Source organism: Stenella coeruleoalba (assembly GCF_951394435.1).
Source record: "Stenella coeruleoalba genome assembly, chromosome: 1".
NCBI lineage: Eukaryota > Metazoa > Chordata > Mammalia > Artiodactyla > Delphinidae > Stenella > Stenella coeruleoalba.
Window position 1 is genome coordinate 28728824 of NC_137169.1, and position 26434 is coordinate 28755257.

Consider the following 26434-nt stretch of genomic DNA (forward strand, 5'->3'; position numbering starts at 1 on the left):
AGGGTCAGTCCCCAGAGAGGAACCCCAGACTGCCTGACCCTCCAGCCATCCCAGCTCCACAGCCCCCAGATCTTCCAAACACCCAAGGCAGCTCCCTAGGAGGTTGCCTTCGCTAAGGGCACTCCAAGGAGGGGATGGACCCTGCCACCAGACAAGGGCACAGGCCTTAGCAAGAGACGCTGAAGGTAGACAGGAGGAAGGACTTCTGGGTTGCCAGGGTCCCCTGAGGGAGGTCAGTGGCATTTCTGCGTCAAAAGGCTAGCATGTTCTCACACACGCTGAGAACCTCACACGAGCACACACTGACAGATGCCCACATTAATAACATACTGGCAGACACTCACTGTCCCCCCCACACCCCACAAATGCACACATTGACAGGCTCACACATGCATACACACAAGAAGCAAACTCAGAGGGTCTGCCCTTCCCCGGCGCGCAACTCATGGGCTCCTCTGGATGAATAGTGTCTCTCCGCCCGGGGGCTAATGTGGCCACTATGCCTCCAGCCCCAGGACAGACACCCGGGGAGGCTGTTCTGGGGCCCTCAGACCCCAGCCCCTCTGAGCCGGGCAACAGTCCCCTCACCCCCACAGGTCTCAGGCCTGAGCTGAGGCAAGGTGCTGAGCCTCCGGCAGGGACATTCCTCAGAACCCCACTCTCCAGTTTGGGGGTGCCGCCAGGACACCTAGAATAGGAGGAACTTGGGGGCAGAAGCAGAAAAAACGGGAAACCGGGAGGTCACCAGCAAACTAGAATCGTGAGAGAGATGGGGAGAGGAGAGCTGAGGGGTTTCCCCCGCCTGGGGCTACAGCGGGGTCTAAGGCCACTGCTCCCTCCTCCCTGCTCCACCATCCTGCGATGGAAGCTTTGTCATCCCCATTGTACAGGTGGGAAGGGAGACTCCCGGAGGTGAAGTGACTGCTCCGAGACACATGGTCAGGGATGCCACCCAGGACTGTCTGAAGCTGGAGCCCCTGCTTCTGGGAAGGAAGGGAGGAAGGCGCTTTATCTGGGATTCTGCCCCGGGAAGCAGGAAACGGGATGGGCGCCCGCATACCAGCGCCGACCCCCAGCCCAGTCCCCCAACCCGTCCTCACCTCGGAGTCCGAGGCGCAGGCCCAGCTGTCCCAGCTGTCCCAGACAGTTTTGGGGGAAGCCCAGGCCGGGTCCTACCCTCGGAGCCCCCAAACCCGGCAGCCGTGCCGCCTCCCCCCACCCCCCGACCCGTTACCTGCAGGGGCGGCCGCCTGGCGCCACTCCCGGCCCTCGAGGGCGGCCCGGGGCGCGCGGGCTCCGGGCAGGGGCGTCGTCGGGGTCCGCGCCGGCGAGGCTCCGCGTCGCTCTGCCGGCCGCCCCTCGCGGCTGCCGGAGTGGGCGGGCGGCGCGGGGGGGCCAGGGAGGCGGGAGGGGCGCGGCGGGGCGGGGCCTCCACCCTCTTCTTTCCACTGGCACCGCCAAGGTCCGCGCCCAGCCCGGCCTCAACAGCCGCCTCCCTCCGGGGACCCACTCAAACAACCCCCAGCCCACGCACATCCCGGGCAGCTCGGTCCCCACTCACCCGCACGCGCCCTGTGCCTGCGTCTGGAGCCCCCTGCTCTCGGGGATGACCCATCTATGGGGACACAGACCCAGACCCTGTCGCCGAGAAGGGGGCCATGGTGTGCTCAGGGCAGGGAAGGGGCAGCACAGGAGTGATGGCCCATAATTGAGCAGTCCGCGAAGGCTTCCTGCCAGTGGTGACCTAGCTGAGAGGGACTGGGCTGGGGGTGGGGTGGGGTAGGGGGGAGACTTAGGGGGAAGCGGGAGGAGGGACGGTGGTGACCCGCACATTCTGGGTTTAGGGAGGTGAGCCTGTGTGCTCACAGGGGCGGGCAGCGGGATCTTGTAGGCTGTGCAGAAGCTGGTTAGACTTCACTTCAGGGAAATGGGGAGCCACCGAAGACTCTGGAGCAGTGCAGTGACGTGGTCAGAGTTGGGCTTTAGAAAGAGCCCTCTCTCCTTCACTTTGCTGTACAGTAGAAAGTAACACAACATTGTAAAACAACTATACGCCAATTAAAAAATAAATAAAAAGAGCCCCCTGACTTCCACATGGAGGAAGACAGAGGCAGGGACACCGGAGGAGGCTGCTGGAATAATCCTGGCTGGTCCAATGAGGCGGACAATGGGTGCTGGAAGGAAAGGTCAAATGTGAGAGTAAAGAAGGTGGGATGGGCAGGATTTGGCTGTGGGGGTGAAGGACCTAGAAAGAGGGAAGTGTCGAGGACAGGGCCCAAGTTTCTGATTGGGCAGTGGGGAGGTGGTGGTCCAGAAGGAGGATGGTCAGATGCACTGAGTTGCACACTGCTGTGGGCTTCCACGTATCCAGCAGGCAAGTGAGAGTTCCGAGCTAGAGATTAGGGGCCCGTGGTGTACAGATGGTGACTGATGCCATGGGAGGGATGCTCAGGGAAGGGGTGCCCAGGCCACAACCGAGGACCGTTAACATGCACATGACCCGTAGAGGAAGAGAGGTCAGCAAAGGAGACCTAGAAGGTGGGGCTGGGAGGTGGGGGGAAACCAAGAGAGCAGTAACTCAGAAAAGAAAGACAGGGTGTTTCTAGAAGGCCAGGGAGGCCCCCAGGGTCAAGATGTCTCAGTCCTTTGGGACTGGCAATTAGGGGCTGGTGGTTGGGGTGCAGGGCAGGGGCAGGGGCAGGGGGCAGGGGGCAGAGGCCAAAGGAACAGCCACAGGGGAGAAAGTGGAGGCAGCAAGTGCAGTAGGGGAGTTTGGAAGGGGTTTGGGGTGAGGGTGTGTGTGTGTGTGTGTGTGTGTGTGTGTGTGTGTGTGTCAGGTCTAAGTGGGAAAGACCCTCCACAGGCCCAGAAAAGGAGCAGGGAGGGCCCACGGCTGTCTGTCTCTGGGTCTGGGCCCACTTCCATGGCCCCTCACCCTCCTACCACCTGCCCTCCGAAGGCCTCCCACTTTGCTGTCCCCCCGCCAAGGTACACACCAGCCCTGCCACTCCTCGATGGGGCCTCCCATCCTCGCCCACCTCCGGAGTCTGGGCCCACTCCCACCCTAGCCCTCAGATCGGGGGGACTGCAACGGGTCTTTGGGTCTGGCCTCCTGGCCTGAGCCGCTCAGAGGGACAGCAGGGGAGCCAGGCTGGGGCACTGTCCGAGGAAGGGGAGGGGGCCTGGTTGGTGGGGTACCTAAGAGGACACTGGCTGGGGTGGAGAGCTGTGGTCCTCCCCCAGAGCTGGTGTGAAAACCAGGCCCTTGATGGGGATCAGATGGGGGTGAGCGTTCAGGGAGAGGGTGGGAGCAAAGCAGCAGGGACTCTGGAGTTAGGCTGCCTGGATTCAAGTCCAAGAGCCACCACTCACCAGCTGCGTGTCTTGAGCAATTACCTAACCTCTGGAGCCTCGGTTTGCTCATCTGAAAAGCGCTCATAGGCCTGTTGTGAGGATTAAATCCATTAATCCACGTCGAGCTCTTAGCTCTGAGTGTGAGCTGTTCTTGGGGGGGAGCTCAGTGAAGGGGGCGCTGGTGAAGCAAGCAGGCAAGTGAGGGGGTGCACTGTGCCCAGGAAGGGGCTCCCATGGGCTCCGCGCACACAGTTGCTGCAACACATACTCAGTCCCCGACGTGATTCCACCCCTGATTCTCCTGACTCACCCTTTAAACTTTCCTGAGGCCCCCCTGCCTGGTGCTATGTGGCACACACGTCCCCAGCCCCTCTCTTCTCCCCCTGCTGAATGCCCTGCAGGGAGGGAGGGCTCCAGCTCCTCCTTTCAACCGGCCCTAGGAGGCCAAGTCTGGCCCTGTCCTGTTGTCCTGTGGCCCCTGGTGTTCACTGGACCCCCAAGGTGAGCCTCAGCTACCCATCCCCCAACAGAGGCTGAAACAGTCTTGCCACAACCCTGCCACAGCTGCCTCCTCTTCTACCAGCTCTTTGCACAGCAAACCTCAAGACAGGAAATGAGTGTCTGGGTGCCAGAGGTTGCAGGCTTTCCAGCCAAAGCTCACCTTTAGGCTAAGCCAGGCCAGACTCCCAGCCTGGTTCCCCATCCCACCTGCCAGGGCTTCCATCCTTGGTCTGTCTCTGGTAGTGCCTAGATATCAGTGGGTCGGCCCTGTCTGTGGTTGCCTGCTGTGTGGCCTTGGACAAGTTGCTGCCCCTCTCTGGGCTTTATTTTCCTCAGCCACAAGAATCAGAAGCTGGCCGGAGAGGATTCAAGGCCTGAGCAGGGGTATGAAATGGGGTGGCTGGTTAAACTGAACCAGACGAGGCATGTAAGCTGCTTAGCACAGCCCCTGGCAGAGGCGATGCTGGCACCTGCCTGGTGGTTCAGAGCACAGGCTGAGGAGTCAAGTCGACCCGGGTTTGGATCGCAGTTCTGCCTCTCTGTGACTGTGGGCAAGTGACCTCATTTCTCCAGACCTCGAATTCTTCCTCTTTAAAAGGGAGATAATGATAGTCCCTAATGGCAACAGCTAACCCTTGTAGGGCTCTTACTCCACGCCAGGCACTATTGTGAGCACTTCTCATGGATTAGTTCATTTAATCCTCACACCAACCCTTTGAGATTGGTATGAGAATTGTCCCCACTTTGTAGATGGGAAAACTGAGGCACAGATGGGTTAACTGACTCACCCACGGTCACACAGCTAGGAAGTGGATGAGCTGGGAATCGACTCCAAGCAGGCTGGCTCCCCAGTCTTCCCCTTTCCCACCATGCTATAGAGCCTCTTAGAAACAGTGACTATAAAGGGTTTCACACAAGCCTGGCACACAGTAATGACTCAGTAAATGTTAGCAATTGTTATTACTGTTACCATGATTCTCCCATTCCTTCTAAATTTCTCTCTTGATCTGTCAATGAGAAAACTCTGGGCTCCAACCACCCTAGGCTGGAGACTGGGGAGGTCCTGGCTGGAACCTTCCTCTTGCCACCTCTTCCATCTGTCTGGCAAGCTGATGGGAGAGAGGGATGTTTGCACAGATGTGTGCCTAGGGTGTGCAAATAGTCTGGGGAGGGGGCGTGGTGTTGGTGAACTGCTGCTCCACCAGGGCCTTGATGATTCTGCACACCCCCATGCCCACCCCTGACTTTCCATATCTGCTTGGGGACTATAGACTCTTGGTTCTATAATTCCTGGAAAGTCCTTCCCTCCGTCTAGCCCTCCTTCTTTCTTTTCAGTTGCCACAGGCCTCTCTTACAGAACTAGGGACATGAAGACTCCTCCCGCAGGCCCCACCGTTCTCCTCACTTCTACCCCAGAGGATCTCTCAGCCCCATCCTCAAAAATCCCAGTAATGCTGTGGAAATTAAAGTTACCTTAAATATTCTAATCTTATAACAATTTTGCTTCAATCAATGTCTAAGTGTGACCACATGTTCCCAGACCACCCAGTGGCCTGCTTGGTGGTTTGCGGGGTGGGGTGGGGGGTGAGCTCCTAGAGGGATGGAGGGCAGAGGACTGCTTTCAGGCCTGGCCTGGCTCAGGAGGGGCTTCTTGGAGGAAAGGTCTGCAGGTCACTGAGTCCCTCCCTGGCCTGCTCACACTGAGCAATCCTTCCCCTTCCTCACCTTCCCTCAGACAGCCTGGGAAGCACGGCAGGCCTGGGTGGAGCCTCCTTATACTCCCTCCCGAACAGCTGGGCTGGGGGAGGGCTGGGGGCTGGTGATGCTCAAAGGCAAGGGGAGGCCGGGGCTGGCTTCATGGGCCTGTAGCTCGGAAGGGCTTCGTTTTATGCTCTCGTGGGTCAGCTTGAAATTCATAATAATTTTCGAATCAGGGGCTCTGCATTTTCATTTTGCACTGAGCCCGATAAAATATGTAGCTGGGGAATTCCCTGGTGGCGCAGTGAATAAGACTCCATGCTCCCAATGCAGGGGGCCTAGGTTCGATCCCTGGTCAGGGAACTAGATCCCACGTGCATGCCGCAACTAAGAGTTCGTATGCCGCAACTAAGGAGCCCTGGAGCCACAACTAAGGAGCCCGCCTTTCGCAACTAAGATCTGGTGCAACCAAATAAATAAATAAATACCATTAAAAAAAATATATGTAGCTGGTCCCAGTGGAAACCCACACTGCTCACTCAACCCTCTCTCTATGGGCGCTCCTCACTCCATTCTTACACTCAGCCAATAGTGAATAAAAATTTATTGAGCACCTGCTTTATGCTGAAAGTAGTGCTAGACGCTTGGGGATATAGCAATGAACAATAGAGGCACGACCCTGATTTCGCAAAATTTCCATCTGCACACACTCAGACACTGACATATCCACGCACAGCAATTTTGCAAGACAATTCCCCTAATGTTCATCGTAATTGCCAGTTCATCGTAACTGCCAGTTAGGGAACACTCAGCCTATGACAGGAGATATACATGCTTCATTTTGTTTTATCCTCAAAACAGTCAGCAAAGTAGGCATTATTATCCCCATTTTCCAGATGAAAAAACTGAGGCTCAGAGTTCAAATTCTTTGTCCAGAGTCACGTAACTAATAAGTTATGTGCAGAGCTGGGACTTGCCCTTGACTCTTACTTTCAACCTCTCCTCTCCTCCCCACCACCACACATGGCTTCAGCTGCTTCCCCATAGATAGAAGCTCCCAGCATCTCCATGTCCCCAGCCCCCAGCTCAGGGCTACATTTCCATTAACTGAAAGAATTCACATACAGACACACTCCCCAAGGAATACAAGGAAACAGTCACTCACTGAAATACACACACATACATATGCAATACAGAATGTACTGGATAAGAGCTTGGTGTCCAATACTGGACTATTTTGGTTCAAGTCCTAAGTCTATTGATACTATGCATTAGCTGCGTATCTCAGTTTTCTTATCTGCAAAATAGGAACAGTGATAGGGTTGTTGTGAGTGCTAAACGAGAAATCCAGGTGAAGTGCTTAGACTCGCACTGGCAAATAGTCACTCTGCAATAAAGATTAGCTGTTGCTATGAATAACATTTGTCCGCACTCACTCACACATGCCGTCACGCTCATCACACCATCTTCCCAGCCCTCCTCTAGCCTGGCTCAGTCCTTGATGCCCTCATGGCTGACAGTCCAGGCCCCCAGAGCCCGGAGGGTGGGTGGGTGAGGGTGCTGCCCCTTACCAGCTCTGGGTCCACCAGAGAATGCTTCCTGCCTCTAGCCAAGCAGGTTAGGTGAGCCAGACTGAGTTAGGAGGGTGCTGCCCTGTGCCTCGGCTCCTTCCATTATTCGTACTACACCCAAGCCCTCAACTCTACTGCAGCGCCCTCCCCCCACCCCCTTCCCCACAGTAGAAACTTTCCTCTCCTGCCGCCAGAAGCGTAAATTGCCCCCAGGAATGCGCTGCATCCCACAGCTCCCCTGGCAGTGGCCAGCGGCCGTCCTGGGGTCAGGCCTGGCCCTACATCAAAGGCTGGGGATTGGTTAACAGCGAGGCTCCTCGCCTGCCGCCACCCTCCCCTCCCCTCCCACCGGCCCTCTGGCTTCCAGGGAACAGCACATGGTAGCACTTAAGCTCCGGGAGGGAGAACGGGAGGATGCTTTTCCTGCACCCACCACCCCCAGCCATTCACAATGAACTGCTTGTTAGGAGACTGTTTTAACTTTACTTAGCGCAATTTCTGCTCCCGGGCCTCTCTTGCCACCTCCTTCTCAGACCTGGATGCCCAGTACAGACGTAGGGGCAGCCAATCCACCAGAGAAAGGTGTAACCTGAATATGGAAATGTCACTGGTGCGAGTCCGGGGCAGGAACAGGACTCTCTTACATCAGGGGAACAGGGCTGGTGCTCTGGTCTCGACTCAGGAAGTAAGTGGGGGTTGGTTAGGCGAGGCCTCAGAGCTAGCTCGTCCAACTCAGGAGGCCAGCATGAGAGTTTGGGGTGTGAATGGAAGCCAGTGATTTCTTAGCCTACGTGTTCTTTCCCGCGCCCTGGGTTCAGTAGGCAGGCCCTTAGCCAGGCAGCCATGTGAGCTTTGTTCTCAGGTCCCATGGTTGTGACTAAAGAAAAGGGGCACTTTCAGGCTCTGACCAGCCTCCGAGATTTACTCCATCAGGTGCATCTTCTGGCAAACGCTGAAAACCAGGGATCCAATAGTAACTCTCTGGGACAGTACAGTGGTGGTCTGGAGACCCCTGGTGGCCAAAGGCTGCAGAGCAAGGTCTTTCCTTATTGCTCTGCCCAAGCAGCGCCAAGTCCAAAGGCCACCAGCATGGACTACTCCAGCCACCCAGGCTCTTTGGGAAACCTCCTCGCCCCCCCCCCCCCCCCGGCTAATCAGGTCCTCCCATACAACCAGGCAAACCTGCCCCATCCTGCTGGCTGTGCCAATATATCATGAATGGGGAATGGCCTAGCCTGGGGGTTGCGGGGTGTGGTGTCCCAGCCTCAGTCATAGTAAAGCAAAGGGATACGTAATCTACAGCTAATTAACTTCAGGGGTGGGGGACCAGCTGTTGGGTAGCTGGGCCTTGTATGTTTGGCTTATCTGGGGAGAGGATGAGGTGATGTTCCCAATAGTTCACAGCCCTCAGCCCTTTCCCTTCCCTTCGCCCCTGGGTGCACATCACACAATTGTGGGGTTGTAACCGCGAGAACTCACCAAGGGGGCTTTGTTTCCACAGCTTGCCGACCCTGTAACGTTGCCCAAGTTAAATTCTGGGAAAGGAAACATCCAAAACCTCACGCCATACAAACAGCTGCTGGGAAGTTGGTTGTGGTCTGGGAGGAGAGGAAGGGCAAGGGCCCCCCTAGAGAAGGAAAGGGTGGGGCAGCTCACTTTTCTTGGCAGGGTCCAGGCACCACTCAAACGTTTTCCACATCTGGGGCCCAGCCTTCGTTCCCTTAATCTCTCCTTCATTCACTCAAACTCTGGTGTGACTGGATCCAGCATTGATGGGCGCTGAGGATACAGTTGACCAAAATGGGGTGCATGCCCTGGGGCCCCCAATTGTACTTGGAGGGGGAGGTAAAGAGGCTCAGAGAAGGATGGGATCCCTATACTCGGGGACACAAAAGTGATCTTTCCTCTCCTCAGCGGCTTAACCCAGCTGGAGGAGGCAGGCCGCGTGCTCTGGTGCCCCAGGACCCTTGTCCTAACCTTTATGACCAAGACACACTTCAAGCACAATGCTCCCCTCATCTCAGGCCTGCCTACTAACCTCAGGGAATGCCTGGGGCTCTGTTTCACCCCAACAGCCTGAGACCTCAAGGCCCTAGGCCATCCCCAAGAACAGTGCTACCAAATATGGCCTGACGACCTCTGATCGCTCCCTTCAAAAGCCATCCTAAGCTCTGTGACACTGAGAGGGAGCCGCAGGCCTGCTCCCCCACCCTCCCACCGTGTCAGCCAGGCATCGCGGTTAAGAACACGGGCTTTGGAGTCTGGCTGGGGCTTTGAACCCTAGCTTTTCCACTTACTAGCTGTATGACCTTGGGCAACTTGGGCCCTCCTCCTAAAAATGGAATTATTGTGAATTAGATGATACGTACAAAGTGCTCGGTACAGTGATGACACATGGTAAGCACTCAATAAATGGCACCCCAATACCAAGGTTTACATGGTCTTTCTAGCCAAATCCTCCAACTTGGTGGCCAAGGGCCCAGGACAGTCCATTTTAGGCACGTCTGGGATAATGGTCTGCTTCTAGATTTTGCTACAGACAGTAGACTCAAAAATGACTCTGAAGGGCCTCATTTGCTCCCAGGTTTCCCAGACTCTCTGGTCCATGGGAAGAAGCCATTCCTAGACCAGATGAAGTCAAGGTAGGGCACAGGAACTTTTAGCAGGTCTCCTCACCCCACTGTAACAAAATTCCCAGGGCTGAGCAGAGAAAAAACATGACATGATTGGGATTTCACTCAAGAATGTGTCTTTATTGAAGAACTTGTAAGAAAAAGAGATGGACCCTCTGTAAAAAGAGGAGATCTTGCCTCCAAACAGCAGGAAGGAAAGAGAGGCCTGGGTGGCCTCCCAGAAGTCACCGTTTCTGGCATGACTGGTTCCCCTTTCCTGGCAAGCACTACAGTGTGTCACACCACAGCTAGCAAATCCGACCCACCCCTCCCAGCTTCTCCTCCCCTGTCCCAGTGAATCCTGGATTCCCTACGGCCATTCACCAATGACTTTCTGAAGACCCAGGGACAAATGTGCTAGGCTTGCCTCTTAATGAGGTCAAAGTGGTTCTACTTTGGAAAATTCAAACAGGAATGTAAACTGGCTTGAGCTCTTTCCAGTCCAACCAAGGATGACTACATCCAGCCCCTCTGAAGGGAAAGGGAGCAAAGAATTTCCCTCCTGAATGTGCACACTTGTAGGGTAAATGGACTATATCACAGTCTGTTCTTTATTAACATGGAGAAGGGAAACAAAGTTAGAAGAATATATAACATCCGTGTTAAACAGTCACTGAGTTAATTCTAGAGGGCAGAGGGAGCACTGAGGCTTCCTGACTCCAACAAGGCTCCTGCCAGCTACGCTGAAGTCCTGGGGACGGTCATTCCTCTCCAGCTGGGAGGTTGTCCTCAATCCGCCTGATGAACCTCATCCGGATTTCTGTCACACCGTCTCCTTTCAGGGTGTCCTGGACAAATTTGGCCTCCACAGCCATCTGGACCTGAGGGACAGTGCAAAAATGAAGGGGCGGCTGCCTAGCCACAGCCTCTGGGAAACCACCAGGGATGGGGCTGTAACTGACTCATCCACAGTAGCCTAAACAAGGAGGCTGGTTTCCACATGGACAAGATTGCCAGTTCCTGTGCAGAAGGCAGTGGTCCCCACCCAATAAGGGAGACTTAGCAAAGAACACTCGCAAATCAAACTGTCACCAAATAAGCCAATCTGGGAACAGATGTTCCTGGGCTCTGAGGGCTGAGCGCACCACCTCCCAGCCTAGCAGGGAGCATCAACACCATGTGGAGATTTCCAACTTGGATCCTACACTTGGCAGCATCACCACCTCAGGCAGCGAAGCACTGGGGTGAGCTAAAAGCCCTTCTTTTCACTCTCCCATTCATTCGTTCAAACATTTATTAAGACCTTACTACATTTCAGGTGTCTCAGAAGGTAAAGAGCTGCACTCACCATCTCCAAGGCTCCTCGCAACACCCCACACAAGAGATTGGAATAAATAAGGGACGAGTGGTTATCAGGAAGTTCCACAAAGTCCACCAAGGGATTATTTTCCAAAATGAGGGAGAATTCGTCACCAGCTGGGCTCCAATTGGTGATGCTTGGAGTGATGCCCAAGTACATCTTGAACGCCACCTGTCAAAAAACACACAATGGCACTATGAGGAAGAGTAGTAGGGGCTGTACGACAGGGAAGGTGATGTGATGGGACCAGCAAGGGGAACTAAATGGTTCAGGAAAAAAATTGTGGCTTCTGCAAGACACTGAAGCTTCAGGTATTCAAGGCAGAAAGGAAAAGCAACTGTGCACAATTCCACACCCTTCTCCTTCAAGGCATCATACAATTAGGTGACAACTTGCTGATTACCTGCACTTCTTAGTGGAAAGGAGCACTGATCTTCTGACAGGGGTGGCTGCCCTGAACCAGCATCTAACCACAGAGCGGTCCCAACACACTTTCCTGTCCTCTCTCTCTGCTATCTGAACCCTTCTTCTAACACCACAAAGCTATAGGTGTTGTATCATTTATTATTAAGCCTATAATATGTAACACTAATATTATTAATAGCAAACACTTTCTATATACATGCTGCAGTAAGGGCATTCATTTTACCTGAACGCTCATGTTCATTTTTTCATTTACTCCTTACAGAAGCCCTATGACGTAGCTCTTATTTTCTTCATTTTAAAGACGAGGTAACTGGTAATTAAAGAAGTTAAAAATAACTTACCTAAGAACTACTAAGTATTGGAGCCAGAATTTGAAGCCAGGTTTGTCTGTATTCTTTATTTTTTTTCCCCTAAGATTTTTTTTTTTTTTTTGGATGTGGACCATACTTCCCCGGCAGTCCAGTGGTTAAGACTTCACCTTCCAACGAAGGGGGCACAGGTTTGATCCCTGGTCGGGGAGCTAAGATCCCACATGCCTCACGGCCAGGTCTGTCTATATTCTTAACCCCCATGCTACTCTGCTATACCTGCACAGTTGAAAAGATCTGGCTTTGATTTTAGTGGGTCTTTAATCCACAAGGATGATCCCAACCATTCTTCCCTTTCTCATAATCTGTGTTATTCCTAAACCACCAGGAAGGCTTCTTTGGTCCAAACAGCTGCCTAGCTATTCTTCTGGAATAATAAGGGCCTTTCTAAGGGAGCGAGTGGTAAGCAGTGCCTTCCAATGACAATCCTTCGGTACGGCCAGGTGGCCCAGGATAATGACCTTGGCAATGACATCTGCAGTTTCCCGGAAGTCATGGCACCTCCCGACATTTGACCGTGCCAAGAAATCTTCAATCAGTCGGACTCCAATGTTATAGCCCCTGGGAAAGAAATGAGAGAACAGACTATATTATGCGGTCTGAATGTCTTATGTCTGAACATAAGGCTGTTGGTGGTAAAGGGAAAACTAGGACAATCCCAAAACACCCCAATAAATAAGCAGTGGAAACTGTACCCAAAGTGTTGGTAACGAGAGTGAACCCTGTTCTGGGCCCTAAGGGACCACGTAGATTCGGTGCACTCAGGAGTCCCGTTACTGACTCTCCCACAGAGGAGCTCACTCACATTTTGTCCAGCTGTTTATTCACATCTTCATCATTTTCATAGTCCTTGCACAGCTGGGTGACTAGAGCCCCATAGGTCAGGGTGAAGAGCTCAGAGCTCTAAAAGAGATTCAAAAGGCAGTCAGGACCAAGCCACACAGAAAAGCAAGTTTGGTGAGAGTCTGGATGGGCCTCAATGCAACTGTCAGAATTCAAAGGAAGGTTACTCGTGTCTGGTGGGAAAGACCATCACCCCCTGTGGAGTAGCCAAAGAATTTAGCTCCCTAGGGTCAACGTGTCAGGGCTGAAACTAGACCCACTAAAAAACAGGCTGTGAAAGGCACCTCACGCACTGAGCAGTCACCCTTCCAACACACCAAGGTGGACTTCTGCTGACCCAGGGTCCCACCACAGCTGCCAAGCCTAACTGCACTCCCAAGGCCCCATCCAGGAGCAGCAGAGGTCCCAGGGGGAAGGAAGGAAGCACCAGATGAAGTCCACTGCACTAATGATAACCCTCTAAGTCACCAACATGGGAAAAAATAATGTTTCTCTTGACACATAGCTAAAGTGTTTGCAGGAAAGGGATAACTCTGAAAGGAACACAATCTTTTGTGTACCTGGAACACAATACTGACCTGGACTGGTTTCTATTACAACCACAGTTGAAAGCACAGAAACTCCCAGATAAAGAATCCTGTCACCTACTTACCAAAAAACAGAGAGATGTGGAAGGTGAAAGGAACAGCAAATACCAAGACTACAGAATAAAAGCAGCGGGTTGGGGGAAAGGTATTATCGGAGTTAAAGTGAGAAACGTGTTAGCAGCACATTTGGATCAATGTCCTCATACAGAAACATGGCTGAAAAATCAAGATTGCTACCCAACCAGTCCTTTCTTTCTTTTTTTTTTTTTTGTGGTACTGGTACGCGGGCCTCTCACTGTTGTGGCCTCTCCCGTTGTGGAGCACAGGCTCCGGAAGCGCAGGCTCAGTGGCCATGGCTCACAGGCTCAGCCGCTCCGTGGCGTGTGGGATCTTCCCGGACCGGGGCACGAACCCGTGTCCCCTGCATCGGCAGGCGGACTCTCAACCACTGCGCCACCAGGGAAGCCCCAACCAGTCCTTTCTGAATGGAGGCTTGTCAGACTTGGAGCAGAGCACCTCTCCGTCTGCAAGTCTTCGGGGGAAGAAAGTACAACTAACATTAAGGCTCAGGCTCCCACGGCCCAATGCTCCTCACCTCATCCCCATGGCCTGGTGAGGAGGTCACTGCAAGAATAATAATGTGAGGGACTTCCCTGGTGGCACAGTGGTTAAGAATCCGCTTGCCAATGCAGGGGTCACAGGTTTGAGCCTGGTCTGGGGAAGATCCCACATGCCGCGGAGCAACTAAGCCCATACACCGTAACTACTGAGCCTGTGCTCTAGAGCCCACAAGCCACAACTACTGAACCCACGTGCCACAACTACTGAAGCCTGTGCACCTAGAGCCTGTGCTCCACAACAAGAGAAGCCACTGCAATGAGAAGCCCACACGCCACAATGAAGAGTAGCCCCCGCTAGCCACAACTAGAGAAAGCCTGCGTGCAGCAATGAAGACCCAACGCAGCCAAAAATAAATAAAATTTTTTAAAAAAGAATAATAATGTGAATGCCTTTTGCTTACATACATTCTATTTTTCATTATCTCATTTTTCACCCCACAATAACTCTGTAAAGCAGAAAGAGCAGAAACTAATCTCATTTTAGAGATGAGGAAACTGAGCCTCAGAATGGTTCAGTAATTTGACCAAGGACAGATAATTATTATTTTTATTTTTTAAATATTTATTTATTTATTTTTGGCTGCGTCACGTGGGATGTTTCATTGCGGCAGACAGGCTTCTCTCTACTTGTGGCGCTCAGGCTCAGTAGTTGCAGCATGTGGGCTTAGCTGTCCCACAGCATGTAGGATCGTAGTTCCCCAACCAGGGATTGAACCCACGTCCCCTGCATTGGAAGGCGGATTCTTAACCACTGGGAAGGCGGATTCAGACCACCAGGGAAGTCCCCAAGAGACAGCTAACTATTGACAAAAGTAACTTGGGGGGATGAAAACCAGGAGTTTCTAAGCCAAAGTTCATTCTGTCCACTGTTCCCCACAACTGCAATATTAATAACCTTCCCTAAAAAACAAACAAATAAAAGGTACTGTACCAGGAAGTCAAAGAGAATCAGTTTCAGAATAAGTGAGCTCTTTGAATTCAACTAAAACAGATCAGGATGTCTCCAAGAGACCATATACCAAATATGGTAATTAAAGGGAAGCTATGAAGGAGGAGAATAATTTTTAGTAAAGTTAAGGGTTTGGCACTAGAATGGCTTAGGCATGAATGGATGGAGACAATCCAGCAGTAACCAGTCCACAGAGTTGGCACCACGGCATTAAATCAGGAGATCTTTTCTTCCATTATTAATGAGTCCTTGGACGGAGACTCCAAGAGCCTCAGCCCACCATGATGCCGAGTAACATGCATATCACGATGTTACCAAGCATTTTACACAGCAGCAGCCCCCAGGTTACCAATAAGAAAAATCAAGGTCCTAAACAGATCTGTCGGTGGTCACAGAATCAATATGCCTGGGATCTGGGAATAGGGTCCCTGATGCAGGTTCTCCACACCCTCTCTTAATTTGTAAGTCTTATCTCCATCTTCAGTTATGAACCAAGCCTATATGGAATAGTGCATGACATAAATACACAACTTAAAGGTCTTCAGACTTTAAAAATAGGAATGAGCTGTGGTATAGAAAAAATCATTCATTCAAAGTTTACTATGTACCAGGAACTACCTAACAGGAGGGAAAGAGGTAATAAACTGAATAAATAAAATAAATGGTTTGCCAGATGGTGAAAAGTGCTATGGAGGAAAATAAGCACAAAAGGAGATTTATGTTTACCTGTATGTATGTGTGTGGGGGGGTTCAGTTTTAGATAGGGTAGTCAGAGAAGGCCTCATTAAGATGATATTTGTGCAAAGAACTGAAGGTAGTAAGGGTATCTGGGTGAAAAAATTTGAGGCAGTAAGTGTAAGGCCCTGAGGTGGGAGTATGTCTGACATGAGTGAGAAACAGCTAGGAGACCACTGTGATTAGATAGTAGTAAACACAAGAAAGAACAGAAGAGGAAGTCAGAAAACTAACAAGTGGTTGCAGAGTCTGAAGACCCTTATAACTTAAGGTTCCATGGGACCTTAAAGGTCAACCAATTCAATCAGTCCCATTTCTTCACTGAACATAAGCACATTCTTCCAACAGAAACATGAATCTCTTCTGCAAAACTTCTACTTTCAGACTGCTTTAATTATGTTTAATAATAATGATCACTAACATTTATAAAACTTTCAGAGTGTCTTCACAGATACTTATTGAGCTTTATAACAACCATGAGAGGTTAGCAAAACAAACATTATTTATCCCCATTTTACAGGAGATAGGTTAAGTAACTGAGACTCAGTCTTCTTAGAGTTGAGCACCGTCCTGTAAGTTATTATGTCCAAAAAAAAAAAGGTATGTCATCCTAAGCCACTGCTTAATCTCCCTGAACATCAGCTTTTCCCATCTGCACAATGGCGATAGTATTATCTGCCCTTCAGGGTTATCAATGAGATAATATGTGTAGAGTACCTGCTGCACAGCACCTACTCAAGAAATAGATACTGTGGGACTTCCCTGACTTCCCTGGAGTGGTTAAGACTCCGCGCTTCCAAGGCAGGGGGCACGGGTTCGATCCCACATACTGCTCGCCAAAAAAATAAATAAAAGTAGATATTGTTATTTTTGGCCTTAAACTGGTTCTCTGTGGTGTGGTGCCAGAAAGCACCCTGAACTAGGTTCAAAGAGGGAGATTCTGAATCGCTATAAAGAACTTTAAAACAATTAGTAAGGCATATAGAAGGATGCTCGGTTTATAGTCAGAAGACCTGGTTCTGAGTATGGACTTGTCACTAGTTGTGAGACTTTACCTAAGTCACTTCACTTTGCTAAACTTCAATCTTCTCCAACAAAAACAGTAACAGTGAAATATGTCATGCCAATCACAGGGTTGGGAGGAGGGTCTAATGAGATCCTGGACTTAAGGATGCTTTGCAGACCAAGAAACCACAAGAGTGGTTTCACACTGGCAAAGCCAAGTGCTTCAGGCACAACCTGAGCAGAGTAGGTAAGCCAAGCCCTACACTCAGGTAAGCTACCGCACGGTTTTCAGGCAGCTTGCAGTCAGCGCCCCAAACAAAACATCAAAACTCCTTAAGGGGCTGATCTTTTGAGCTAATGCTCCAAGATACTTATTAACAGTCATACTTACTATTTTTGTCAACACAAATAATCCAGCGTGACTGCTCCCCAGCAGCTGGGGAAGGAAGGTCAGTAACAGGACTCAGTCCATCCCTCTTTTGTCACTCTCCAGCCTCCTGTCATGGAGATTCTGAATGCTGCTACTCAAGTAGTAACTCACCTGAGCTCTGGAGGTTAGAGCCACAACACAAAAGAAGGGCAGGCCTAAACACACAAAGGTTAATATCTTTACTAATAAGGACGCTTGTATGGTGACCATTTTGCAGTGTACAGTAATATCGAGTCACTATGTTGTGCACATGGAACTAACATAGTGTTGTAGATAAACTATACTTCAATTAAAACAAAAAGGATGCTGCGAATTCCCTGGCGGTCCAGTGGTTAGGACTCTGTGCTTGCACTGCCGGGGGCACAGGTTCGGTCCCTGGTTGGAGAACCAGGATCCGACAAGCACGGCAGAAAAGAGAAAAGGCTTGCTAGCTGACATTTACTGAGTGTCAACTGTGTTCTCAGGTGCTCTATCACACTGGTAGCTTTACATGCGATACCTCAGTTCATCCTCAGAACAACCTTATTATACTATTATTACCTTTTTAGTGGGAGTTTCCTAGTGGCCTAACAGTTGGGATTCCAGGCTTTCACTGCCATGGCCCAGGTTCAATCCCTGGTCAGGGAACTGAGATCCCGCAAGCTGCTTGGTGTGGCCGAAAATAAATAAATAAAGATGGTGAAACTGATGCTTAAAACAATGAAGAGGGCTTCACTGGTGGCACAGTGGTTGAGAGTCCGCCTGCCGAGGCAGGGGACACGGGTTCGTGCCCCGGTCCGGGAGGATCCCACATGCCGCGGAGCAGCTGGGCCCGTGAGCCGTGGCCACTGAGCCTGCGCGTCCAGAGCCTGTGCTCCACAATGGGAGAGGCCACAACAGTGAGAGGCCCGCGTACCGCAAAAAAAACAAAACAATGAAGACACTTGGTCAAGGCCACGTAAGTAAGCAGTGAAGCCAGGACTCAAGCCCAGGCAGTACCATACTTCTGTGTTGTGTATTTTTCCACCTCTCTCATAGAGTATGTGCTTCTCAAGGTTAGGGACTAGGACTTCATCTCTGCATTTCCCACAATGCTTTGCACAGAGCTGGGACTCAGGAAAAGTTTGCTAGACAAATGGGCTGTTTCTGTTTACACAGACAAAAAGCAGACATCTAATTACTTGGGCATATTAACCATTTAAGTTTTGGAAGGCTTACCTGGGAACGCAGCACTTAGCAGAAGGTTGGGCTGATTGGGAAGTGGGCTGCTAGAGGGGGAGACTCCAAAGGCAGAGAGGAAAGGGGAGCATGTCAGAACCAGGTGGCTACAAAGAGGATCATGTGACACGCCTCGAGTAGGTACCAATAGGAATTGAATGACAGGATGCACCAAACCTTCACGTCATTCATTCAATATAGATTGCCTAGTGCCAAGCATCATTCTAGGTGCTGGGACTGGAGCAGTGAACAAACCAACCCCTGCCCTCATGGAGTTTACATTCTCATGGGGGAGACTGAAAATAAACAAGTAAGTATAGAATCTACAATGAAATATTTTAAATGAAATAGACAGTGTTTGAAGAGAAACAGAGTAGAGTAAGAGGATAGAGAACTAGTCAGGTGGTCAGGAAAGCCCTCTTTGAGAAGATATCTGAGTAACTGGATGAGGTGAGGAGTAGCTAGCTAGTCTCTAGGGAAAGAAGTTCGAAGCAGAGACTACAGCAGTAGCAAAAGCTTTGAGGCCTGAATGCACTGCTGCCCCTCCCTAATTCCCTCACTTCACCAAAACTGAGTGAATACTGAGGGCTGGGGGGGGAGGGGTGTGTGTGGAGACTGAAGGTTCCTGCTAAAATGGTATTAAAAGTTTCAATATTGGGGCTTCCCTGGTGGCGCAGTGGTTAAGAATCCACCTGCCAATGCAGGGGACACGGGTTCGAGCCCTGGCCCGGGAAGATCCCACATGCCGCAGAGCAACTAAGCCCGTGTGCCACAACTACTGACCCCGCATGCTACAACTACTGAAGCTCGTGCTCTTAGAGCCCGTGCTCCACAGCAAGAGAGGCCACTGCAATGAGAGGCCCGTGCACCACAATGAAGAGTAGCCCCTGCTCGACACAACCAGAGAGAGCCAGTACACAGCAACGAAGACCCAATGCAGCCAAAAATAAAAATTAAATAAAATTAAAAAAAAAAAGTTTCAATATTGGTTTCAGGTTTTAAAAAAAGGGTACAAAATAGAGCTAGATATGAAAACTAAACAGGAAGACTTCTCATATCCATTCATGTCATAGGAAAAGGAGAGGAAAGCAAACATTTACCATGCCCCATGCATTTTACACTACCTCACTTAATCCTAGGGAGGTATTATTGTCCCCATTTCATAGATAAGGAAATTGAGGACCAATGAGAATTCCAACCGATATCCATGCTTTTTCCCCTACAGGACATTGTTGCCTAGCAAAATATTCTCTCCTTTTTCTTTTTAACTCAGTGTTTCCTCCAAAACAGGAATCCACAGAGTATCTTCGCAGGCCCACAAATCCTCCCCAAATGTAAGTAAATGTCTCTGTATATGTTTGTCTATTTACTATTTCTGCGAGAAGATCCACAGCTCTCATCAACTTCTCAAAAGGGATCTGAGAGAAAAAGTACAGTACTACTCTGGAGTAATAGGGTCTCCTGCTGCCCATTTTTGGTGGCTGTTCCTGGTATAAGATGCAAAGGTGTGAGGGAAGTTTAGTCATCCCTTCTAGAGCTGAGTGTCAACAAAAGGTCCCTGGTCTGCCCTGCATGCAACCTTCAATAACTCAGTCTGTAAACTGGAAAACAACGACAAACGGGCAATTCTGGAGGAAATAAGAATATGCCAAAGAAAAGGAACACCTGTCAAGAAGTCCCCTCAGTTTGGATAAAAACATCAACCACGTTACTTTCCAGGCCCAGCCCCCATCTGCAGCCAAACTTCATAGGACTAGATGGTGTCCCACTATTCCCAGGACAAGGAGGGAGCCTGCCCGCCATTCGCCAGAGGAAGAGCACTTACTCCCTACTCTGGCTCACCCCTTACACTTGCTTTCTGGCAAAACCAGTAGCTGAGTGTGAGAGACATTATGGTCTAGTAGTCTGAAGCATTAGCTTTGGGGTCAGAGAGACATGGGTTCATCAGATCCTAACTCTTCCTAGCTGTAAATCTGGGCCAGTATGCAACCTCTTTGAGCTTTAAAATGGCGATAACATTATCCACCTGAGAGTTATTTTGCGGATTAAATGATAACGGACGTAAAATGCCAGGCCCAGTACCTAACACACAGTAAGAGAGCAACAGTGGGAGTTACTGTTATTGCCGCCGTCGTTGTTGGTCTTGCACCCAACTGCACCCGGGGGAGGGGTCTCCGAGCTACTCCAGGGGCCCTCCAACCTGCCTCACACCCGGGACCACCCCGGAGCGATTCTCCGCTCTCGACCCATCAAGGAGCCTCCTCCTTCCTTCCAGCGGAACCACCCCCTCCCAGCGCTAGCAGAAGGAGCTTTCCCAGTTGCGACTCGCGCCCCGCGCCGGGCCCCTTCCCCAGAACACCTCCATTCCGCCCCGCCCGCCGAGTCACACGCTCCGGTTACCATTTTCTTGCTCTCGGTGCCACGGTTCGCCTGCCTCGACATGGTGCTGGCCGCCCTACCCCACCACAACACAGACCCACTCGGTGACCCCTTCTAACACCGCTGGACCCAGTTAGCGGCCCCACGGCATTCGGGATTGACCGGCACCGACTCACCGCGCCTGCGCGGCCTGCCGCGGGGCACCACGGGACTCGTGGTCCGGCCAACGAGGGTAATTCCCGCCCAGGAAACGTCGGACTACAACACCCAACAGCTCCACTGGCAGCACCTTAATGTAGCAGGACTACAACTCCCAGAGTGCTCCGCGCACAGCGGACTCTTGGAGCCTGGTTTCCCCATGGGCTGCGTTATGGCCGCTGGGTGGCGTCCGCGGCTTGCTGTAATCCTGTATCATCCACAAACTTCCCTTTCCTCCCCACCACCCCAACCCCTCCACTCCCCCATCTCCACTCAGTGATGTCCGCAAATTCCTCTCTCGCCGGGGATGGTCTTGGAAAGTCCCTCTTTCAAACTAGCTTCTTGCGCTGTTGCTTTAATTCAGAGCCAGAACCTCCCAGGATGTCCCAGAAAACTGGCCATGGCTCATACACAGATCTGGCTGCTTCTTTACAAAAATATTCAATGACCACCTACTATGTGCCAAGCATTTCATCAGTGGCTTTCTCTTCAAACTGTCATCTGCCTCTAAACCCCAAACGCAGCCAGCACCTGCATCCTACCACTGTGGCCTCCTGATGAAATATCCAGGCTGATAAAGTTCAGGTCACTTTCTCCCTCTCCCTTCCCTAGAACAAGTACACAGCCTGGTTCCCAGAAAAGAAAGATCACCGGTGTTTGTAGCAGTCAGTCTTGGATTTCAATCCCAGCTTTGCCATTTTAGGCAAATTGCTGGATCTCTCCCAGTTGTTGTGAAGATTGGTGAGACATGTATGCAGGCACTTGGCACAAAGTAAATGTGCATTCCCTTTCTTCCAGCCACTCTCTAAAAACTCAGCCCAGCAAACAGGTCCCACAAATACCAGGGGAATGTGCTGGCCGCACCCTCACCCATCACCAAGGGGAAGTCCTACAGTCAGTCCCTGGCTATAGCTCTTTGGTTGCAGCCCCAGCCATCCCTCCCTGGCTGGTCAATGCTGAGGAGGCTTGGCTGGGAGTCCCTGAGCACCCTCTCCTCACTTAGGAGAGCCTGACTCTGCGGCAGCTCCATTCTAGCCCCTAGCCTTCACCATGACAACCAGCTTGCCCAGACGTGAGCCATCCTGGCTGTCCTGGCTGGGGGAGTGGGGGGGTTGGGCAGCAGGCTGCTCAGTCTGAAAGCCAGCACCCAAGATTCCCCCAGTCTGTCCCTCCCGTGCAGGATCAATCATTATTATACTCTTCTCCCTGTGGCACAGACATTCTGGGGCCTTCCTAGAGGCAGTGACCTTTGACTCTCCCTCCTGTGTCAGTGCCTTGGCTGAGGGTTCTGGGAAGGAAGACGAGGGTCGGCTGGGGGTGAGGATGAGGAAGCAGGGGTGGGCTAGCCCTTGGAGGCCAGCAAAGCTAGAGAAGAACCTCCTGCATTCCCAGGAGAAAGGACAGCTGAGGTGAAAGCTGCAGTTGGCTGGCCTGTCTGTTGGTCTGGGCTCCTCCCTGCCGGCTGCCCTTGGCTGCCCACAGAAACCTGAGTCACAGTCACAGCCAGCGCTCCACCCCACCCAGCCTACTGTCAGGCAGGGTGGGTCTGGAGAGACTGAAGGCGGAGCCTCTCCCCGCCCATCTTATAACCTCTGAGATTCTTCCTCTCTCTGCCTGTGATTCCTCCTTTTGGAATTCCTCTTTCTCTTTGGGACTCCTCCTTGGAAAGTCACCAGTACTGAATTGAGGGTGGGGGTGGAGTCCACCTCAGGCTAATCTAGAGGGTCTCCTCCTGGCTCCTTAGCGACTTCTTCAAGGGCTCTCATTCCCAGCTCCCGATCCCTCTCCGTCACCCCTGGGGCCAGGACATTTAAGAACACCAGGCACCCCCTCCCCACCCTCATCTCCTTCTCCCAGGAAAAGAATGCAGCAGGGACAGCTTCCCATCCCTAGCAGGGACTCTAGCCGCCCCTTCTCAAGAACCCAAAAGATTGAACCTCTTTAGTCCTGGATCTGAGCTCCTCCCCCTCCAATCCCTCTCTGTTACTTCCCCTCTGCAAGAGCTGAAGGGAGGGAGGCCTTTTTGCAGCTGGTGTCAACTTTGTCCTTGAGGACATTCCCCACCCCCAACCCCAGAGGGTGGGCCCTGAAGGATACAGCTTCCCAGCAGAGTGGTCTGTGTTAGAGACCCCTTCTTGCTGCAGCGCCTTGGGTGTAGGGTGGGAGTCAGAATCTGATATCTGTTCTCTCAAGCCGCCCCCACCATGAGGCCCCTCCTACTTCCTACTTGTGTGGGAGTGGAGACAGCCTCCAGGGCTTTGGTCAAATCTCCCAGTGATTTCCTTCACCTCTCCATCAGGTTCATCTTGGATCCTGCCCCACCAAACCTAGGAGGTTGTAAATGCTCGTGCTCCTGCTCTCCCCCTAGGGGGATCAGGAAGAGAACGTGTATCTGATTTCCATCCAGTGTCCTGTCTCCTAGCCCCAGCCCAGCCTCATGGTGAAACTAACAGCTCATTCAAGCCTGTTTCCGTGGAGTGGGGAGGGGACTGCCCTGGGCCGTAGGGGAGGAACAAGGGAGGTCACAGAGTTCCCAGCCCCTCACTGAAGAGGGCAAGACATTCTCAGACCCCTGTGATGTTGCAAGTGCCCTGCTTGCTCCTTCTCTGCGATGTCTAATACGTGGAGGGCTACATGGAGCACTTTCACTCAGCCCCAAACTCACAGACACCCACTCTAAACCCCATCAGTTGCCGGGGCCTGGGATCCACCAAGGATCCTGGTCAATTAGCGGGCAAACGAAGAGGAGCCCAGTCCATATGCCTACTCCGACTGCATCAATCACAGGACATCGGTGCTCTCCTGGCTCCCCTCAGTCACCTTCCCAGGACTCGCTGTGCAGGAAGCCTCCTGGGGCTGGCCAGGAGAACTGCCCATCAAGTTGTCTAACTCCCAGATGTCCCCACCACCAGCATTTTGCGAGGAGGTAGGTGCAGGTGTCTCCACCCTCAGTCTAGGGAAGGGCTCCTCAATCTTGGCAGCATTGACATTTTGGGCTGGATGATTCTTTGTTCAGGAGGTGGTCTTGTGCGTTGCAAGATGTTAAACAACATTCCTGGTGTCTAAGTACTAGATGCCAGTAACATCCCTAGTTGTGACTACCACAGAAGCCTCTAAACATTGCCAAATATCCCCTGGGGAGCAAGATTGCCTCTGTTGAGAACCACCGAGTAGGCTAATACCATATGCTGTCTCTTTGCAGGGGGCTCCTCAAAGTCAATCCTAGATCATTAGACATGATGGAGGATTTCCAGTTCTAAAGCACTGCTCACTCTTCTCCTTCTGAAGAACCTTCAACAGCTCCCTAATATCTATATAGTGTAGATCATGATGCCAACTGGCATTCAAATCCTCCTACATAGGCCATCCCTGGCCTATCTCTTCATCTTCAGCTCCCACTTCCCCCTCTACTATTTTTTTTTTCTATTTATTTATTTAGTGAGTTAGTTTTGGCTGTGTTGGGTCTTTGTTGCTGTGCGTGGGCTTTGTCTAGTTGTGGCGAGTGGGGGCTACTCTTCGTTGCAGTGCACGGGCTTCTCATTGCAGTGGCTTCTCTTGTGGAGCACAGGCTCTAGGCACGTGGGCTTCAGTAGTTGTGGCACGCAGGCTCAGTAGTTGTAGCTCATGGGCTTAGTTGCTCCGTGGCATGTTCCCCCTCTACTATTCTTGAGCTCTAGCTATAGAGGGTATCTCACTATTCCCACCAATATATGTCTTTGTCCCTACTGTATCCTCAAGATTGTGCATGGGGGTGGGGAAGAACCATCCCAGATGGCTCTCCCCTACTGGGTTCTGTTCATGAATTCTGAGTCTAGTCACTACCTGGCTCAGTGTGGGCCTGGTCAGCTCTGGAAGATGCAGGACCTGAGGTCTCTGACCTCACAAAGGACAGTGCTGGACTCTACCATCCGCATGGTCCCCTCACCCTGCAGATGGGATGGCTGACAACAAAGATGGGGGATCTGATCCTCATCCTAATCTGCTTTTACTTTTTTTTGGGGGGGGGTAGGAGTTTATTAATTTATTTATTTTTGCTGTGTTGGGTCTTCGTTTCTGTGAGAGGGCTCTCTCTAGTTGTGGCAAGCGGGGGCCACTCTTCATCGTGGTGCGCGGGCCTCTCACTATCGCGGCCTTTCATTGCGGAGCACAGGCTCCAGACGCGCAGGCTCAGTAGTTGTGGCTCACGGGCCTAGTTGCTCCGCGGCATGCGGGATCCTCCCAGACCAGGGCTCGAACCCGTGTCCCCTGCATTAGCAGGCAGACTCTCAACCACTGCACCACCAGGGAAGGTCCTGCGTTTACTTTTGAATGCCCATCATCATCATCATATTTGTTAAGCACTTCCTATATGCCAGGCTCTGTGCTAAGCACTTCATCTGTGTTGCCTTATTTTACCTTTACAGCGACCCCATGATACCCCATGGTATTATTATTTTCCTGATTTTATAGATGAGTTTAACTGGGTTTCAGAAAAGTTAAGACAGTAGCTTAAGGTTACCAGCTCCAGTTGCAGACCTTCTAGCATCATCCTTTTCTAATGTTTTTGGACTGGGCAAGGTAGTATTCCATCCCTGGCCCTCGAAGAGGGTTCAGTCCCCCATCTACTCACTCCTCCCAGGACAGTCTGCTCCCAGGTTGCCTGAGATCCAGAACCTTTTGTTCCCAACCCTCCCCCTTGAAATGACTGCTCTCTGGAGCTGCTCAAAGGAAGGAGATACTGGCAGGAAAGGGGGGCAGGAGGACAACATATCGCTGGGCCTAATCTCTGGGCGATGGAGAACTAGACAACTGACCTTCTGGAGGTCAGGACAAAGGGCAGGGATTGGGTGCGCAGGGCCCAGCTGCATCTGCTCCTTCCACCCCTCAGTCAGTCCCTGCAGCAAGCGCCGTCATCGATCCACCTTCCCAGCAAGCTTCCGCCTCTCTGCCCAGGCTGGGCCCGACTTGGCATGAGGCCCTACCTCAGCTGGCACTAAAAAGGGGATTCGGGGATCCACTCCCCTGTGCTGGGAAGCAGGACTTCTTGGGGAAGGGGAATCAGAAGGGACTCACTCACTCTTTCGACAGGACACAGGGGAGAAAATCCTTCCGGGGAGCTGGAAGGGGTCGTCTGAAGGGGCTGGGGAAGGTTCAGGGTCAGGACCACCCAGTTTGGAGCCGGGAGAGACCCAGCAGATTAGAGACTTGGGTAAAGCGGTGGTGCAGGCCTGTAATTACCCCAGAGGAGCAGGGAAGACACCAACCGTAGGATGATGCAGGAAGGGCGGCAGCAAGGCTCCCGGGCCGGGCCTCTCGCCACCCCAAACATCACCAGGGGAGAGAAAGCATAGCCCTTTTAGGGGTCTCCTTGCGACCCTCCTTCAGGTCTCCCGACGTCCCCCGGGAGGATTTTGTTTGAGGTGGGTTTGGGAGAGAATGAGGACTTGAAGCTGCCGCCAAGGCCCCAGAGCCGGAGCTTCCAGGCTCCAGGGTGGGATTGGGGGCTTCCAACCCGGCTCCCCCCTGCTCCCCCCAGTCCTAGCGGCGGGTGAGTCACCAGAGCGCTCCCTACATAGTCGCCTCGCGCAGCGGCGCGTACCAACGCGCCGCCGCAGGGGGAGA

At 52.0% G+C, this 26434-nt stretch overlaps 1 protein-coding gene across 1 annotated transcript; it reads right to left on the minus strand.

The window, feature by feature from the left end:
• Positions 1–9806: 9806 nt before the first annotated feature.
• On the minus strand, positions 9807–20829 carry TRAPPC3 (trafficking protein particle complex subunit 3). Its single transcript, XM_079940358.1, has 5 exons — positions 20657–20829; positions 12696–12793; positions 12352–12451; positions 11085–11267; positions 9807–10617 (listed from the first exon to the last, which is right to left on the minus strand). The coding sequence occupies exons 1-5, from the start codon at positions 20696–20698 to the stop codon at positions 10498–10500; spliced, it is 543 nt and encodes a 180-aa protein (XP_079796484.1). The 5' UTR covers positions 20699–20829; the 3' UTR covers positions 9807–10497.
• Between the last annotated feature and the right edge of the window lie 5605 nt (positions 20830–26434).